We start from the raw sequence: 18,289 nt of genomic DNA on the forward strand, positions 1-18,289 counted from the left end.
TGGTTTGGAGGTGTTTTACAGGAGATGGAGTTGGCAACACTGTGAAAACAGAAGGGCGTATGGACCAGGAACACTACCATCTTAGTGGTAGAAAGCAGAAGGCACTGAAAGATGTGGTGTGGCCATTCCAAAGCCCTGATTGTAATTCCATTGAAATGGTTTGGTATGAAGTGGACAGAAGTGTCCGGGAAGTTCGCATAACAAGCAAGGAATATCTCTGTAATACCATTATGGATGGATAGAATGATATAAACTTATTGACTGCACGCCTTGCAAAATTATGGCCTTTTGAGTGCTACAGGAAAACAAATTGTTACTGTGCTTCTGGGTAAATGATTTGCTACCAGAGACTATCATCTTACTCACATGAAACAACACTGCATCTAATCTTATTACAACTCACAAATGACCACAAAGAGTTAAAGGTAAGAAAACAGCGGTGTTAATAATCATGGACTGAAAGATTTGCCGCAAAAAATGGCCCAGCTAAAATGTGTTGGCATTGGAAGTCAGTGAACGTACAGATGGAACTTTTAACATTTCTATGGTTGTTGGAGTATAATCCTTGTTACAGTAAGACTGCCAGTGGTGGTGGTGTGCTTAAAATATGAGGAAACTAATGTCCTACTTCCTTTTAGTTTTAGTAATGATGAATCAGAAGTAAATGAATGAGAATATCATAAGTAGCAACAGTGGAGCCAGATTTACTTTTACAAGGTAGATTATTCAACAAGGCCAGTAAAAGTGTTGCAAATGAAGGCTGTGACATGACATGGTGACTACACAGTGAAGGGTTCACGACCTAAAAATGCAGGGTAGGAATTTGAAGCATGAGAGAGAGAGTAAAAAATCTAATTTTTTTGAGATCAAAATATCAAAAAAATAATAATTCAATACAAGTTTTTTAAAAGAAAAACTAGGTGAGGATAAAAATACAGGACAGAGTGATTATGCAGATACTTCCGATCAGTTAGCACATCCAGGTATTGAGCAGTCAATGCAAGGAAGGGAAGAGGATGAGGAACTGGAGAATCTGAGTCACATAAAGGAAGTTAAGAAGGAAGAGGAACGGGAATATGAAAAAAGAGAAAAAATCAAAACTGCAAAAGAGATCGCCAGGACTGTGGAGAAGTGAAGACTCAGACACATTAGCTCTGGAAGTGTTTGAAGGCCAATGATCAAAAGTAACATATTAGCGTCATTAACATACATAATAGCAGAAGCAAGCAGAAAAGGGATGATACCTGTCATCGTGAATATAGATATTACGCATTTTCAAATACAGGTTGTATTGTACAGTATGCAACTTTATAATTAAGCTATGTTAAATTTAGTTCCACTCCCTACACAAAGTTGTTCTACACACACTCTTTAAAATAATAAGAATGGAAGCTGCATGTTTATGGTTATATTAATAGATAATAACAGCAAAAACTTGTTTATAATTACATAGCCACATCAATTAAATCACTATTTATGAATTCATCAACAGGGTAGAAAGCTTCTCTTTCAGTCTTTTCAGCCAGGATTCTATAATCTTTCTGAACTTATTAGCATTTAACTGCCTCCTACCACACAGTTATTTCAGAGAGAGAGAGAGAGAGAGAGAGAGAGAGAGAGAGAGAGAGTCCAAGCACCTATCTCTGAGGCACTCCTCTTATGACGTTAGTAAAGACGAACTTCTTATTTGAATCTGTAAGAAACACTTGCTTCCTACTGGAGATGTATGATTTGCTAATTTCCTACAACTTATCCCATACTGTTTAAGTTTATTTACAAGAATATTATGGAATATTAGGTTGAAGGACTTTGTTAGATCAACTAACTTGGCACATTTACACAGCTTATGTTCAAATCCCTTTAAGGCATACAGAACAATATCTTGCACTGCTTTAACTGTGGAGTGTCCTTCATAAAATTTATAGAGGGCCTGATTTAAGAGGCTATTGTTCCTAAAGAATTCATTTAGCTACTTTTTCATGATCACTTCAATAACTTTAGATAATATTGGAACCATGGCAATGGGTCTATGATTTTCTGATGATTCCCTACCTCTCTTTTTATGCACAGGTATAATTATAGTTAACTTTAAAAGTCAGGAAAGGCACTTTCCTCAAACAACTATGTAATGAAGTTGGAGAGGCCCAGTCTTCAATTTTTCAGTTACTGAGTTTTGCTACTACATCTACTATATCCTGAAGGGAGACAGATTTACATTAAAACTCACTATTAATGTGGTAGTTGGCTTAAGATTCTGCACCCAGCGAGGTAACTAAGACTGACTCATTGTTTTTATTGACCACTGTCTCTGGTTCATTGTCATTACTGGGTAATGGCTCATCATTATGTACAGTGTCTTTCCACGAACTGACAAAAGCTGATGTTAAGTTGATCTGGGCTAACAGGAGTAGGTAGTTTTTTCTGCAGAGATCCCAGATTCTGCTTTTATCATCTTTCATGTGGACTTGACAATTTTTGCTTGAATGATCTCTGTAGTTATCATTGTACTGTTTTTTATTTTTACTTCTTCCCTTTCAGTAATATAGCTTCAGTTTCACAGACAAGCCTGTATGTACTACTGCTACAATACATGTACTAGTACGACTTCAGCAGTATTTTGGTTTATGCAAATGAGTGTACCAATTAGTTATTTGTCCTCTCGTATATTTCTTTTAACACGTTGTTTTAATATTTGAAGTATGACAGCATTTACAAAAGGTGCCTACAATAATCTGTAAGAAACTTTCCTATGCTTCAAAAGAGAATGATACCTGTTGAGAATGGAGCTCCAGTCGGTACCCCACAGACCATTTCTAAGATTTGTTATGTGTAGATCACACAGTAGTCTCATTGCTCTGGATTCAGCTACTTGTCTGTGAATATTTCCAGCTTTAAACAGCTTTAGGAGTAGATAATCATGGTCAGATAGCAATGACTTAAAGATCTTCAAGCGAGTCTCATGTTTACATATACGGGGTGATTCAGTTGCCCCTACTGATGTTTTATGCAATCTGCACTACATCCATGTCAGGAACAGCATCCATACAGGTGACAGCCACATAATGGATGTAAGCTCCCTCCAACTCAACAAATGGAATCACACTGTAAAAATAACAAGTGAGGTATTTTTGGACCAAGATTTACTTTACTTCTGTCATATTTATGCAAGTCTCTCCAGTCTTTTGTTGTGTAATTAGTGGCGCAGTCATACTGGTTTTGGAGGTCTCTCGAATTTCATTCTGTTTCTAGTACTAAATCTTTCGTAAATGGTTCAGAAACGCTGTCTTATAGGGTGTGTTTCACCATATGAGACAACAAAGTTAGCAGGAGATATCAAAATGGGAAGTGTGGACAACAACAATTTTAGGGTATATAACCTAACAAATAGATTGATATATGACTCACTGTTTGTCTTGTTCTGTTTTAGGGCACTAAAACAACTAAGGTCATACATGACCATGACAGAACCGCATAACATGAAGACGAAAAAGGAGTTAAAAGTGACTACATGGTAAGCCCAATCGACGGAAGGAAAGACAGCTAAAAACTAGGACTTTATATTTGAGAAAGGGCCCTAAAATACGCCATACAGACACTGGAGGTCCTGAACTAAGGACTAAATGTTCTTCGCCATATTAAAAAGATGTATAAAAAGTAAAAGAGTGTCAGCAGACCACGCACTGTTCACTAAAATGGCCAGTAACTCAGATGGCAAACATAAATTAGAAAGTAGGTGGATAAAAAAAGGGCTTAAGGGCATTCCATCAGGAAATGGCGAACTGTCAAAGGTTGAGGACAGCGAGTACAAAGGGGGGGGGGGGGGGGGGGGCGGCGTTCACCACTTAACATATGGCGTTGGCTAAAAAGACAGTGCCCAATACACAACCTAGTTAAAATTATCTAGGGCCGAGAGGAGGTCGGCCAAGCCACTGGGAGAGGTTAATTTCCCAGAGCTTGTTCCCATGGAGGAAAGACCAATGGTGAACCAAAGCAACACTACCTGCTGACAGATGGCAACACAGAGATCTTCGGAAGGAATGGAAGAACTAGCGGGCCAAGGTATGAGGACTGCAGCCTTGGCAGCATTGTCAGCAGCCTCGCCGCGCATCAGACCGATGTGAACAGGGACCCACATAAATATCACAGTGGCTCCATCAAGAGTGAAAGCTTTCTTGGACCCATTTCATTACATGGTGGACAATGTACAGCACAAAACAGATTCTGAAGGGCACTGAGAGAGTCGCAGCAAATGACACAATTGCAAAGCCCGTGTTGCCAGATGTACCGCATGGTCTGATAGAGGGCAAAGAGCTCCACTGTAAATAATAAGCAGTGGTGTGGAAGCCGATACTGAAAAATCACCGGTGCCAATGACGAAGGCACACCTGACACCATGGTCAGTCCGAGAGTCATCAGTGTACACAAAGGTACTATCGCGAAGTTCTGTGCCAAGGTTGAGACTCTTACAACAATAGAGCGAGTCTGGAGTAGTGTCCTTAGGCAGCAAATGAAGTCAATGTGAACACGGGCTGCTGCATGAAGCCAAGATGATGAAGGGTTCACACCAACTGGGAAAGTGGCATGTAGCATCAGGTTAAGCTGCTGGAGCAATAGCCGAAATCGAACTTCAGGAGGTAACAAAGAAGAAGGACATGCCGCATACTTGTGATCAAAGGAGTCAACAAAGGAGGCGGCACAGGATGGGTTGCCATGTACGACAGACAAACGGCATGCGTATCTGCTGAGGAAAAAAATCATGGCGGTATGACATTGATAGTTTGGTAGCTTCTGTATTCAGACTCTCAACCGGGCTAATGTAAAAGGCACCACTGTTGTGCCACGATGATGGATTGTATATTGAGATGGTGTAGACTTGCAGATGCATGAACGAAACATACAGTTTAGTTTCAAACGGACAAGGGACCGTTACAAATGGAGGAGGGTGGTCTGATCCACTCCCCATGAAGTACCGCTGAGGACACGTAGGACAGTAAAGGATCATGTACAGTGGGCAGCCAGTTGAAGACACATAGGAGGACCAAGAAAGTTTCCTGTTGCGCATGAGCCAAGGAATTTTGTAGTTCCAATGAACAGAAGAGCAATAGGCCCACGATGTAGAGACAGTTGAAGAAACCCATTGTACCATGAGAAATTCATGCAAACGGTTTTGTCAGTGGTGAAGTGAAAACCACTGTCGATGCTACATGAGTAAAAATGATTGAGACAATACTGCAGACGCTGCTCAACGAGACAAGTCAACAGAGAACTGCAACAGATGGCAAAATTGTCAGTGAAAAGGGAGCCGAAGATGCCCGGTAGAAGACAGACCACAATAGGGTTAATGACGACAGAAAAGACGACAACATTCAGGATGGAACCCTGGGGCACACTGTTTCCCTGGACAAAGGTGCCTGACACGGCAGAACTCACATGTACCCTGAATACTCAGACTTTCAAAAGTTCCAGAAGGAAATGGGATGTGCAGCCTCAAAGGTCCAATTTGTAGAGAGTGTGGAGGATACCAGTACTCTAGCATGGATCGTAGGCTTCCTCTAAATTGAAAAACACAGCCACAGTCACAGCAAAAGACAGACTGTCTTCAGTGTGCGAAATGACGAGGAACCGAGATGCAGCAGGGAGGGTCTTTGAATCATTAGCCTCATTCCATTTACATTTAGTAGATGTAGACTGAGAAGGAGATGTTTGGCTCGTTGCAAGAATATCCCCCACAACTGCCAGCATCTCCGATAGTGCGCTCTTTCTAACTGAGGACCCCCTCAGAGGGACCAACTGGCAATTTTGGGAGGTAACAGCTCAGGCGATCACCCCTCCCTGAGTCTGGCCTGTACCAGGGGATACGTGCAAACTCTACCTGTCGACCCGGGGCTGGGAATTACATGTTACCCAGTCATCTGTTACATGTCAGATGAGTGGGCTGCCCTTCAGAAGCACACAGGGAGGAAGACGAAAAAGAGGAACCTCAAATGCCGAAGTGGAGGAAGGATACCAGAAGGGGAACGAAGAAGGAAAAAAGAGCAAAAAACAGTGGAGGGACTGTTCTGATATCAGGCTACTGAAAATGCAGAACACATTCCCAAAAACATCCCAGACATATTCCCCAAGGGAAGGGAAAAAGAATAGCAAGAGGACAGACATTCAGTACAGAAAGGAAAAGATGCTGCAAAGGCTGGGGCCCTGTGGTAGCCAAGCACGAACTCGCCGAAGAGCGGTGAGCCCCCTGGGGGGATGACTCGCCAGGTTATGTGCTGAAGTTGTTTCATAAGCAAAAGTTGTACAGCAGCTCTAAGAAGTCTTCATATATTTTATCAGTTATACTGTGGTATTTTGGCATTGTGCTTCACATCCCCAAAACAAACTGGCTAACAGCATTGTCCTGTTATGTGGGGGTTGCATAAAATGGCAACGGTAGGGACAGCTGAATCACCCTGTATATGAAATGACATTATGTAGGTAAGAATTTTGTCTGGCAGGTTTATCACTGAGGCAGTGAAAGTCTGTGAGCTTTGAGTGTGTAGACCTAGGATTTTTCACTATTACATGTAATTAATATCGCCAATTCAATTCTATATATCTTACATTTAAATTACGAAAGTAATATATTTTCCATTCACTCCACAAGAGTTAAAGTCTGTGTTTGGCTGACAGTATACAGACATTATAGTCACTCTATAGTCAGGGAACTGGGTGGCTGCGGCTTCCAATTTTCCTTCTGCAGTAAAATTTACTGTCTGTTACTTTGACTTTCAGGGACACTTGTTCTTGAACTAATATTGCTACACAGCCACCCTTCAGCTTCTGTGATCTATACTAACCAGTTAGGCTCGTGTAGCCAGCTGAAATATATAAGTTACAGTCCTCTATCTTAAAACGGTGTTCATTCAGACTCAGTAGTTCACAACATAATTTTTTAAGAATATCTCCAACTCAGGGAGTCTTTTCCTAAGTGAATGTATGTATGAGTGGATTAGGGTCATATTTTTATGGACATAGTCAGTCCTAACAGTTAGCCCAAGAAGTCTTGTTTTTTAGTATAGTTCTGGTCATGGTCATTAAACAGTGACCAAGCCTTACATAGACTAGGCTTGGTCAGCAACTCATGTTTCACTGGTACTTTAAACCTGCTTTCATTTCACCATATGGAAGTGATGTAGAACTACTCATACTCAGATTAGTGCGAAAATCTAATGCTACTTTGTTTTCTTTAGAAAATTCCAGAGTTCTTTCACTTACTTACTTTTTTGACATGTCTGTCCATAAAAAGTACATGTGTTGTATAGAATCTACTTCCTAACTACTCATGTCCACAAATAATACATTTGTATGTTTCTTACAAATATTAAACGTGGCTTCATTTGCTTTACTTATTTACACACACACACACACACACACACACACACACACACACACACACACACACACAATCACCTAGGCAGATCAGATCATGCCAGTGAGGATCTGAGTAAACTTTAACATTAGTGTTTATTAAACAAAGCAATGTTTCACTACGAGGGTGCTGCATATTTCTCATTTTATTTGCACCCACATCATTTGGGCCTGCCAAGAACACTGTTAGACATCAGGATCCCAGATTGTTCAACCTAAGAGTTTCTTGCTGCCACACCATGACAATAAGCATTTGGCTTATTTGTAGTTTTAACTTTCTGGAGATAGTTTTCGCTTATCACTCAAAAAATGTTTTTTCCACTGCTACTTGCATACATACGTGTATATGTTTTCTTGGTATTGCACAGATCACGCTTATAATGGTTACTAACTAAATTGCATACTCTGTGAGATTCTTGTGCTTCAAGTAAATTTGACAACAAATGAGTTATTTAGTACGTGAGTTTTCATTTTGTTTTTCACGGAAACAATTTTTTTTTATCACCACCTTTTCAAACAGTTTTCCAGCCAGATTGGTGTGGTCTATTTGCACCAAAATAGTAATTTGACTAGAATTGTTTATGTGGGTCGAATGAGTTCATTCCCTATCACTGTTGTTAGATTCAGTTCATTCACACTGGGCCTTGTCCCTGTTCATTACTGATTTATGCTTGCAAGACTCAAATTTTCTATCTTTTGTGCATTCCCTATCTTCTTTTAATGAGGGATCAACCTTACCAATCAAAAGTGAAATACTGTGTCACATTTAGTGCACAGAATACAATTTCTCACCATTTTCTTACACTTTCTGCAAAGATTATGATTTAAGAAATCACAAATAGGTCAAATGTAAAAAGTATGAACCTGAAATAGGCACAAAAATGGCAATAAACATGATTACTCAAAATCTTAATCATAATCTGTGTCATCGGAGACACTGGCAATCATGGGGGATATTCTTGCAATGAGCCGAACATCTCCTCCTCAATCTATGTCTACCAAACGTCAACCGAATGAGGCTACCAAATCAAAGACCCTCCCAGCTGCACCTCAGTTCCTCGTGGTTTTGCAAACTGAACAAAGTCAGTGTTCTGGGAAGGGCGATAGTGTTAAGTGGAGCCTGTGGTTATATGTGTATATTTAATGTTATATTATGCAATCAATTAGTTTAAAGAATGTGTGCTTTGTCACATTGGACTGATCAATTATGAGTTGTTTCTGGGCACAGACCAGGTGAACGCAGCGCAACGCTATCAGTGTATGTATCAACTGTCATTTTTGAATTTGAAGTTGTAGTTGTAGTTATCTTGCAGTTTAGCATTGGATTTTGCATACTTGAAAATCATGAACTACAGTTAAGGGGACATTGTACGTGAAATTTGTTGAAATTTGATATTTTCTGATTTCCGCTCCATAATGTACTCTGGATTTTCTTGAACATTTTGGCATACAATACATTAAAATCAGACAATTGTGAAACCTTCAAATAGTATTTTGAATGTCTACATTTATGGCTGTCAAATTTCACAGCTACGCATATACTGCAACAGTTGAGCAGTCATATCTTGCTAACTACACAGTCTAGAAGGCTGTGAATTGCTGAATTGCTTTGCTTTGTGCCTACTGCTACGTCTCAGAAGTTGGTATTACGAATAAACAAATCAGTCCTTCGTTTCTGATACTAGTTTTCATTAAAAGTTGTGCAATTATCAGTTATTTCTGTAGTAAGCTAACTTCCATTGCTTTTTATACATAAATAAAATGACTAAGTGTAAAAGTAACTTCAAGAAATGCAAATTTGCTTGTAACAGATACGTGAGATCTGCATTTTCTTCTGAAGTACTTGAAAACATGTGTGCTAGCAGTGAAGGAAACCACAATAATGTTTCTGAAGTGACCACGCCCCCTTGTGCATTGAAAAGGAAAGTTACTTTAGAAACGGGTGACAGTGGTAAAAGTAATGATATTATGAACGATGTCATTATTGATCTGCAAATCCTTGCACAAGTCATTTCTCAAACTGTCTCTTGCTGTCTTTGTGGTGGTGAACTTAAACTTTATGAGGATATTGGAGCTAGAATAGGCGTTGCATGTAAATTAATTATTAAATGTCGGAAGTGCAAAAACAAAAAAGCATTTCATACTTTATCACAGCGTTCAGGTAATGAATTGTATGAAACTAATGTGAGACTGTTCTATGGCCTTAGATGCACTGGGAAAGGTGCAAAGGCTGTTAATGTTCTCAGCACTGTGTTGAATTTGCCAAAACCACCTTCTAGGTATATGAAATATGTAACAGCAACTGGAGACACTAAATGCTGTAGCTGAAGATTCAATGGTTGCTACTACATCAGAAGCTGTTGAAAAAATTAGGGTAACACAGACATCAGCATTGCTTTGGAAAGATCCTGGCAAAAGTGTGGGTTTAGTTCTAAAAATGGTTTTACATCTGCAATAAGTATTGACACTGGAAAAGTTTTGGATTTTGAAGTTCTCAGTAAGTACTGCCAGGGTTGTACAGTGAACCAGAAGAACAAATTACTTCATAAGCAGCTGTGTATAAAAAATTATGATGGCACAAATGGAGGAATGGAGGTAAAAGGAGCAGTTAACATTTTCCAGCGTTCACAGGAGAGAGGGGTCAGATATGTGAATTACTTAAGTGGTGGAGACAGCAAGGCTTTCATTGCAGTAGAAAACAGTAAGCCATACAATGTTCCTATACAATAACTTGAGTGTGTAGGGCATACCAAGAAAAGAATGGGAACACGTCTGCATAACCTAAAAACAAGCTGGGTAACACAAAACTCTGATGGCAAGACAATAAAATGTGCTGGAAAAGTAATGGACAAAGTAATTGATGAATTACAGGAATATTATGGGAAGGCCATTAGAGATAACTGTGACAATTTAGAGAAGATAAAAAGAGCCATGTGGAGCACTTTCTTTCATCGAATATCAACCAATGAAAAGCCATGTCATGCTTTGTGTCCACCTCCATCAAACACTTGGTAAATATAGGCCAGCTGAATTTTCTGGCACCCTGCATGAATGTACACAAACATTCTCTTCCTTTGGCAGTAATGGAGGCAATCCAACCTGTTTACAGAGATTTGGCAAATCCTGAGCTACTAAAGAAGTGTTTACGTGGGAAGACCCAGAATATGAATGAGACCTTCAATAATAATGTGTGGTGCCGTGTGCCTAAAAATGTACTTGTTGGCCTTATGACTAAAGTTAGCAGTGACTGATGCTGTAATAACTTTTAATGGTGGGAACTATGAATGACATACGGTTCTGGAGAAGTTAGGCATAAAATTTGGACGAAACACAGCTAAAGGACTGTGGGAACTGGATGAGCTTCATGTACGTGAAACAGAGTTAGCTGTTCAGCAAATGACAAAAGATTCTTTTTATGTCTTGTGTTTTTGAAAATATTGGATATTCTGTGTGTGTATTTGTGATTGTACGTTATTGTGTACCACCTTTTATTTTCTGTTTCTTTCACATTTTGTGTTGTTCCTATTTTGGTATTTTGTGTGTGATTTTGATCTTGTGTTGGTGACAGCTGAGCGTTTGCTCTTTTCTTTTTCTTCATTTTCTTGTTCAGCTTTGTTACTTCATTCTCTTTGTATCCATTGTTGGTGGCTATTTGTGTTACGGTATTCATTGTATCCAATGGTACTGTGTTTAGTCTGTGGAGCATGTATCTTAAGTGCTGCTTGCTTTTGAGAAATGGTGTGTTGTGATGTCTCATGTATGACTTTGAATGTTGTTTTCAATTTTTGGTACATGTTAAATGTGTGTTGGTTGTTTTGAATCTTTATGTGATGTCCAAGAAATTTAACTGTATATTTTGCTCTCTCTCTCTCTCTCTCTCTCTCTCTCTCTCTCTCTCTCTCTCTCTCTCTCTCGTAAAATGTATCTTATCATGAATGCAATTCATGTCTGTGTGTAACTTGTCAATTTTATTGCTGTGTTATCTAAGTTCAGTCCTCAGCCTTGCTTTTGGTACTGGCAGGAAAAATAAGGTAAGCATAATTTAAATGTGGTTTTTGATCCCAGTATGGATTTATTTATTACACAAACAGCAGAGCGACCTGTTGAAGTGGATAACAGAGTACAGCAATAATGAACACCACCTATCCCCACATCCTGCATTTCAAAGTTCTATTTTAACTTTGAATGGCGTTTGCATCAGGTGATTTTGCACACCAATCGAAATGTAATAGGGTGGGGAAGTGTTCAGAAAACCAGTCACATAGTCTTCCATCTCTACGAACCTCGCTGTTGTCTTGAAAAGTAGGGATCTCAATAGCACAATCATCATTCAGATGTTGACTGAAATGTAACATCTGGTCATTCACTATGTTTACTTAAACATACTGGTTCACCTCAGTGAGTGGCTCCAATTCACAATAAGAGAAAGACCCCCAAAACATAAAAGACCCATCTCTGGCTTGCAACTGATCTTCAGTATGAAATGCTTTATTTGACCTTCAGTGCACTTTATCCACCTGCTGGCACCAATTGAGTATATGTAGCCATTGCCATGGTGGACGAGGCATCAGTGAGATCCAGGTCCACAGGTGACACTAAAGATCTCCACTGCATCCTCAGATGCAGAATTGATAGATGGTGGTGGTGGTGGTGGTGGTGGTGGTGGTGCCGCCACCAGAGGGTCCTATTTCTTAGCGGACTGCTACTTAGTTTACTTGCTCTCTTTCTTCACTTTAGGGGCTTGCTGGGAAGAATTCTCCAAAGCAGCTTCAGGCACGGAGGAGGACTGTAAAGCTCTTTGCTCAGCAGCTTTTGGCTCCTTGAGACACTGGCGTGTGTCCCCTGTGGCGTTAGTGGAGACCTAGGAAGAGAGGGCAACAAGGGACCCCTTCTGCACGAGAGGAGCAGGAGGCGGCTTTTGCTTCTACAGCAGGGTGGGGGGGACTGATGCCCCTGCATTTGTGGGGGGGGGGGGGGGGGGGCGCTTGGTCAATTGTATTGAAGTTTGTGTTTGGGAGGGCACAAAGCTTAGGTAGTTCATGCAGCAATTTTATTTTTTATTTTTATTTACTTGTCAAGCTCCATAGGACCAAATTGAGGAGCAAATATCCAAGGTCATGGAACGTGTCAGTACATGAAATTACAACATAGAAGTAATAACAGATAAAAATAAATGTTCATGAACCTTAAAAAAGACAGTCCATAGGTTTAAGTAAACGCTATCAGCAATACAATAAAAATCAGCTTAATTTTTGAAGGAACTCCTCGACAGAATAGAAGGAATGACCCATGAAGAAACTCTTCAGTTTCAATTTGAAAGTGCTTGGATTACTGCTAAGATATTTGAATTTGAGTGGCAGCTTAATATTGAAAATGGATGCAGCAGTATACTGCACACCTTTTTGCACAAGAATTAAGGAAGTCCGATCCAAATGCAGGTTTGATTTCTGATGAGTATTAACCGAGTGAAAGCTGCTTATTCTTGGGAATAAACTAACATTGGTAACAAGAAACGACAATAATGAATATACATATTGAGAGGATAATGTCAAAATACCCAGACTCGTGAACAGTGGTCAACAAGAGGTTCATGAACTTACACCACTTATTGCCCAAACCGCCCGTTTCTGAGCCAAAAATACCCTTGTAGAATGGAAGGAGTTACCCCAAAATATAATACCATAACACATAAGCGAATGAAAATAAGCAAAGTAGACTAATTTTCATGTCAAAGTATCACTCACTTTTGATACCGTTCAAATAGTAAAAATTGCAGTATTAAGTCTTTGAACAAGATCCTGAATGTGAGATTTCCATGACAGCTTACTATCTACCTGAACACCTAGAAATTTGAACTGTTCAGTTTGACTAATTGTATGTTCATTCTGTGAAATTAAAATGTCAGGTTTTGTTGAACTGTGTGGTAGAAACTGTAAAAACTGAGTCCCACTGTGATTTGGAGTTAGTTTATTTTCTACAAGCCATAAACTGAGGTCAGGTACTGTCCTATTTGAAACTGAGTCAATGTTGCACACAACGTCCTTTACTACCAAGCTAGCGCCATCAGCAAACAGAAATATTTTAGAGTTACCCATAATACTAGATGGCATATCATTTATATAAATAAGTAACAGGAGCGGCCCCAATACTGATCCCTAGGGCACCCCCCACTTGACAGTACCCCCACTCAGATACCACATCACAGCCATTATCAACATTGTGAATAATGACCTTTTTCTGCCTGTTGCTAAAGTAAGAGGTGAACCAATTGTGAGCTACTCCCCGTATTCCGTAATGGTCCAACTTCTCGAGCAATATTTTGTGATCAACACAATCAAATGCCTTAGTTAAGTCAAAAAAATATGCCAAGTGTTTGAAACCTTTTGTTTAACCCATTCAGTACCTCACAGAGAAAAGAGAATACAGCATTTTCAGTTGTTAAATGACTTCTAAAGCCCAACTGTACATTTGATAGCAAGTCGTGTGATACAAAATGATCAATTATCTTTACATACACAGCCTTTCCAATAACTTTAGCAAACACTAATGGCATAGAAACAGATCTAAAATTATCTACATTATCCCTTTCTCCCTTTTTAAAAAGAGGCATTACTACTGAGTACTTTAATCGCTCAGGAAACTGACCATTCCTAAAGGAAAAATTACAAATTTGGCTAAATATAGAGCTAACATGTGCAGCGCAATAGTTTAATATTATGCTAGGCAATCCATCATATCCATGAGAGTCCTTAGTCTTCAGTGATTTAATTATTGACTCAATCTCCCCGTTGTCAGTATCACAGAGGAGTATTTCAGACATCAATCTCGGAAAGGCATTTACCAAGAAAGTTATATGATTTCCTGTAGAAACTAAATTTTTATTTAATTCACCAGCCATGCTCAGAAAATGATAGTTAAATACTGTACATACATCTGATTTATCGGTAACAGAAATATTTTTACTGCGAACTGACTTTATATCATTGACCTTGTGCTGCTGACCAGACGCTTCCTTCACAACTGACCATATGGTTTTAATTTTACCCTGTGAATTAGCTATTCTACTTGCATACCACATACTCTTTGCCTTCCTGATAACATTTTTAAGCACCTTACAATACTGTTTGTAATGGGCTACTGTGGCTTGATTGTGACTACTTCAAACATTTTGATATGATTCCCGCTTTGTTCTGCATGATATCCTTATCTCACTAGTCAGCCACCCGGGCTGCCCATTACTGCTAGTACCCCGTTTAGAATGTTCTAATGGAAAGCAACACTTGAAGAGCATGAGGAATGTGTTAAGGAAAGCATTGTATTTATCATCTATGTTATCGGCACTACACATCCTGCCACTCTTGTTCCTTGTCAAGGTTTAAAACACTCTCTATTGCTGTTGGATGTTCCTACATAGTTTGTAATTAAATATGACATTGGTTTGAGTACAAAAGCCTTTTAGTGTTAAAATTTGTACAGCATGGTCTGAAAGGCCATTCACGCTTTTACTGACAGAATGCCCATCTAGTAATGAAGAATGAATAAAAATATTGTCTATGGCTGTGTTACTGATCCCCTGCACCCTAGTTGGAAAAAAAAACAACACACAGTTTTCATCAGATTGTATGAATTTAGGAGATCTATCAACATTTTTCTTGCACCATCATGTACAAAATTTATATTGAAGTCACCACATGTAACTAATTTCTGGTACTTCCTGCCAAGTGAATCAAGAAGCTTCTCTATATTTAGCAGAAATGCTCTGAAGTCAGAGTTAGGGGACCTATAAACAACAACCATTAGAAGTTTAGTTTCACTAAATTCAACTACAGCTGCACAACATTCAAATATCTGTTCAGTGCAGAGTCGTGATATGTCTATGGACTCAAATGAAACACTGTTTTTTATGTACAGAGCCACTCCCCCAACCCACAAGGAACTCCTTGAGAAACAGCCAGCTCCTCCTCCTCTATCAACTTATTTCTACTATAGATTCTGCATTCCCAGGAGAGGATCTCACTAAAATGACCACTGGCATCCCCCCTGCATTCCCCCCCAATGAAAATACTTTGAACAAATCCCACACTGTAACCCACTACTCACAAACCTACGACAGAGCCCACACTTCTCACTCATGGTAAAATTTTACAGTTACTGAAAAAACTATATGTCTATGTTACCAAAGTTCAGTTACTCCAGTAGAACTAACAATAGCGGTCTCGAAATTCTTTGCGTATTAAGAAAGCAACTACTTGTATTAATATCACTACACCACAGCTAATACCAATACCAACAAAATTTCACAAAATTATTAGCTAAAACCAAAAAATTCAAATGGGGAAACACTAAGCGAAGTTAAAACACTGAATCAAAATTTTACTGAAATATTTCACTAGAAACACTAATGATGTCAGTCGAAAACTAAAGCATGAAATTTACTAAACAACTTCGATGCACAGAAAACTCTAAAAAACACAGCAAGCTAATGATTACAAAAGTTTATTAAGTCATTATTTCACCACTAACAGCATAAAACTATTAAATTTAGTATCTGTATTACAGAGCACAAATAAGTTTGTCAGTACTTAGCTTTATAAACGCTACAGCTGCAGTGCACGCTGCAAAATGTATACACACTATTGAGGAGCGAGGCTTAGACAAACGACGCAAGCACGCTCACGACGCAAGCACGCTCACGACGCAAGCACGCTCACGACGCAAGCACGCTCACGACGCAAGCACGCTCACGACGCAAGCACGCTCACGACGCAAGCACGCTCACGACGCAAGCACGCTCACGACGCAAGCACGCTCACGACGCAAGCACGCTCACGACGCAAGCACGCTCACGACGCAAGCACGCTCACGACGCAAGCACGCTCACGACGCAAGCACGCTCACGACGCAAGCACGCTCACGAATAATAGACCACCTGAGTCAATAACACAGGAAGAAAGACTGAGATTAATGAAAATCCACTAATAAGTTACTTTTATGGCAAATATTAACACAAATAAACTTTAAAATAAGTAAATGAAGTCTGAAATTTTATAAAATATTAACAAGCAATTTCAACAGCAGTGCAGCAATGTTGACCATCGTACTGCGGTGGTGTAATGGTTAGCATTTCTGCATAACAAGGAAGAAGACCCGGGTTCGAGTCCCGGCCGCAGCACAAGTTTTAATTCAATTTTGTCTGCTTCGATCATTATGTCTGGGATATGGTTGGTCGGCACCTGGGGCGTCACGGTCCTATAGTAACTGGTGTCACGGATTTGTGGGCTCGGATACAATCTGCGTGGAGGGAAATTCCTCAGGAACGTATTCAGAACCTTATTGATTCAATGCCACGGCATATAGCGACTTTAATTGCAGCACATCGTGGCCACACGACGTACTGAATAGTAGGGCTCAAAGGACATGTACATATCTGAAAAGGTAATAATTTGTTACTTGTCATGTACCTAACCTGTGGCATTAAATTAACTGAATTCATGCGTTTTCTTCTTGGTGTTGCGATTTCCACAAACGGCAATGTACGATCAGTTACATGTAACGGTTGATTCGGAGAGAACACGGGTCATCTGCATAAACCTAAAACAACTCAGGTATGGGTGATACCCCAGAGAATACCTCCTAATGACTGAGTCAGTGCAAAAAGTATTCACCACATAGGCAGATTGTAGATCTTTGCGAATGAGTTTCTTTTTAATTTATGTTTGTATCAGTGAATAAGCTAGTATCTTCATTCCTTGTGACATTCTACCAGTATGACACATACTGGTTGCAAAAGCATGTCTAAAGTTTTGGTGGTCAAAGGCAAATGGCAGCATTGACTATTCCGTAGTTCAGGAACCCTGGATTTTTCAAATGTGTACCTAGCCAAAACTGTCCAAATTCCATGAGGCCATTTGGCATGTTTGTGTTGCTGGTTCCTAGTTCCTACATCCACTGAAGTGCCTATAGTGAGAGTAACTTGTGTTTGAACCACACTAAATGTAGTTGTGGTACTTTTAAGATGCAACTGTAAATTATATGGCTATCTCAGTATACATATTGTGTAGTAATTCTAGTTTGAAGCATCTTACAAGATATTTTCTAAGTCTGTAATGACTACATTTATTTTGGTACAATGTTAGGTCTGCTTCCTTGTGAGTGGAAAATCAAATCTTTGCATCTGCACTTATTTTTGTATTTTGTAATCTGCTCAATGAATTAATTTGTATTAACCATAGCTTTCTTTTAATTGTGAGAACCATGTTTCAATTTCCTCGCAAGTCAATTGTGCTGCCTTTTTATTTTATCACCTATGCAGGAATAGCAACAGAGGATGAAAGAGAGAGAAAATGTTTTACACAATGAGATGAACAGTAACACTGTAAATAATGTGTATTGGCACCTCAGTTTACTAAAATAAAAATTTAAGCTTACCATGACATGCGGTCCATTTCTGTCTGTCGTATGGATCTTCAACCTGAAAATGAGGTATAAAACAGAATATAATACAATAAGACAGTACAGTACTCCCGGGTAGTTCATTTGCAAACTTTTGACAACTACACTTGAGTGAAGAATTATCATAAATAATAAAAGCAATGCAAATGTAGAGCAATTTGTAAGGAAACAAAAAAACTAACAGATTATGACTGTGAGGTACCAAACTCATGGTATGTTTATTTCAAACCAACACAGACTTCTAGTCTACAAAACTATGCATAGATGAGTCATATGTCAATGGTAAATTAAGCTTGTCAGTTGGTTATAGTTGAACTAAAATGAAGTTAATTTGTAGTATTTTAGTTTAGTAAAATGAAGATACCAGTGGCATTGTAAAGGTTTAAGTGTAAAACAACAACACACCCAAAATTAATCATTTTACCTACACAAG

The 18,289-nt window shown here is 39.2% G+C and overlaps 2 protein-coding genes across 8 annotated transcripts in view; both read right to left on the reverse strand.

Annotated features, from left to right (window-relative positions):
• Positions 1–18,289, reverse strand: part of LOC126470255 (dnaJ homolog subfamily C member 21) — a 263,365-nt gene that overhangs the window by 170,199 nt on the left and 74,877 nt on the right. The window lies entirely within an intron of this gene.
• The window catches only part of LOC126470256 (methyltransferase-like 26), a 67,645-nt gene that overhangs the window by 3,593 nt on the left and 45,763 nt on the right, over positions 1–18,289 (reverse strand). The window contains exon 2 of the mRNA XM_050097983.1: positions 17,833–17,875. Coding sequence (XP_049953940.1) covers positions 17,833–17,849 — 17 coding nt within the window. The 5' untranslated portion in view covers positions 17,850–17,875. The remainder of the gene's footprint in view (positions 1–17,832; positions 17,876–18,289) is intronic.

This window comes from Schistocerca serialis, chromosome 3 (assembly GCF_023864345.2).
Source record: "Schistocerca serialis cubense isolate TAMUIC-IGC-003099 chromosome 3, iqSchSeri2.2, whole genome shotgun sequence".
Taxonomy (NCBI): Eukaryota; Metazoa; Arthropoda; class Insecta; order Orthoptera; family Acrididae; genus Schistocerca; species Schistocerca serialis.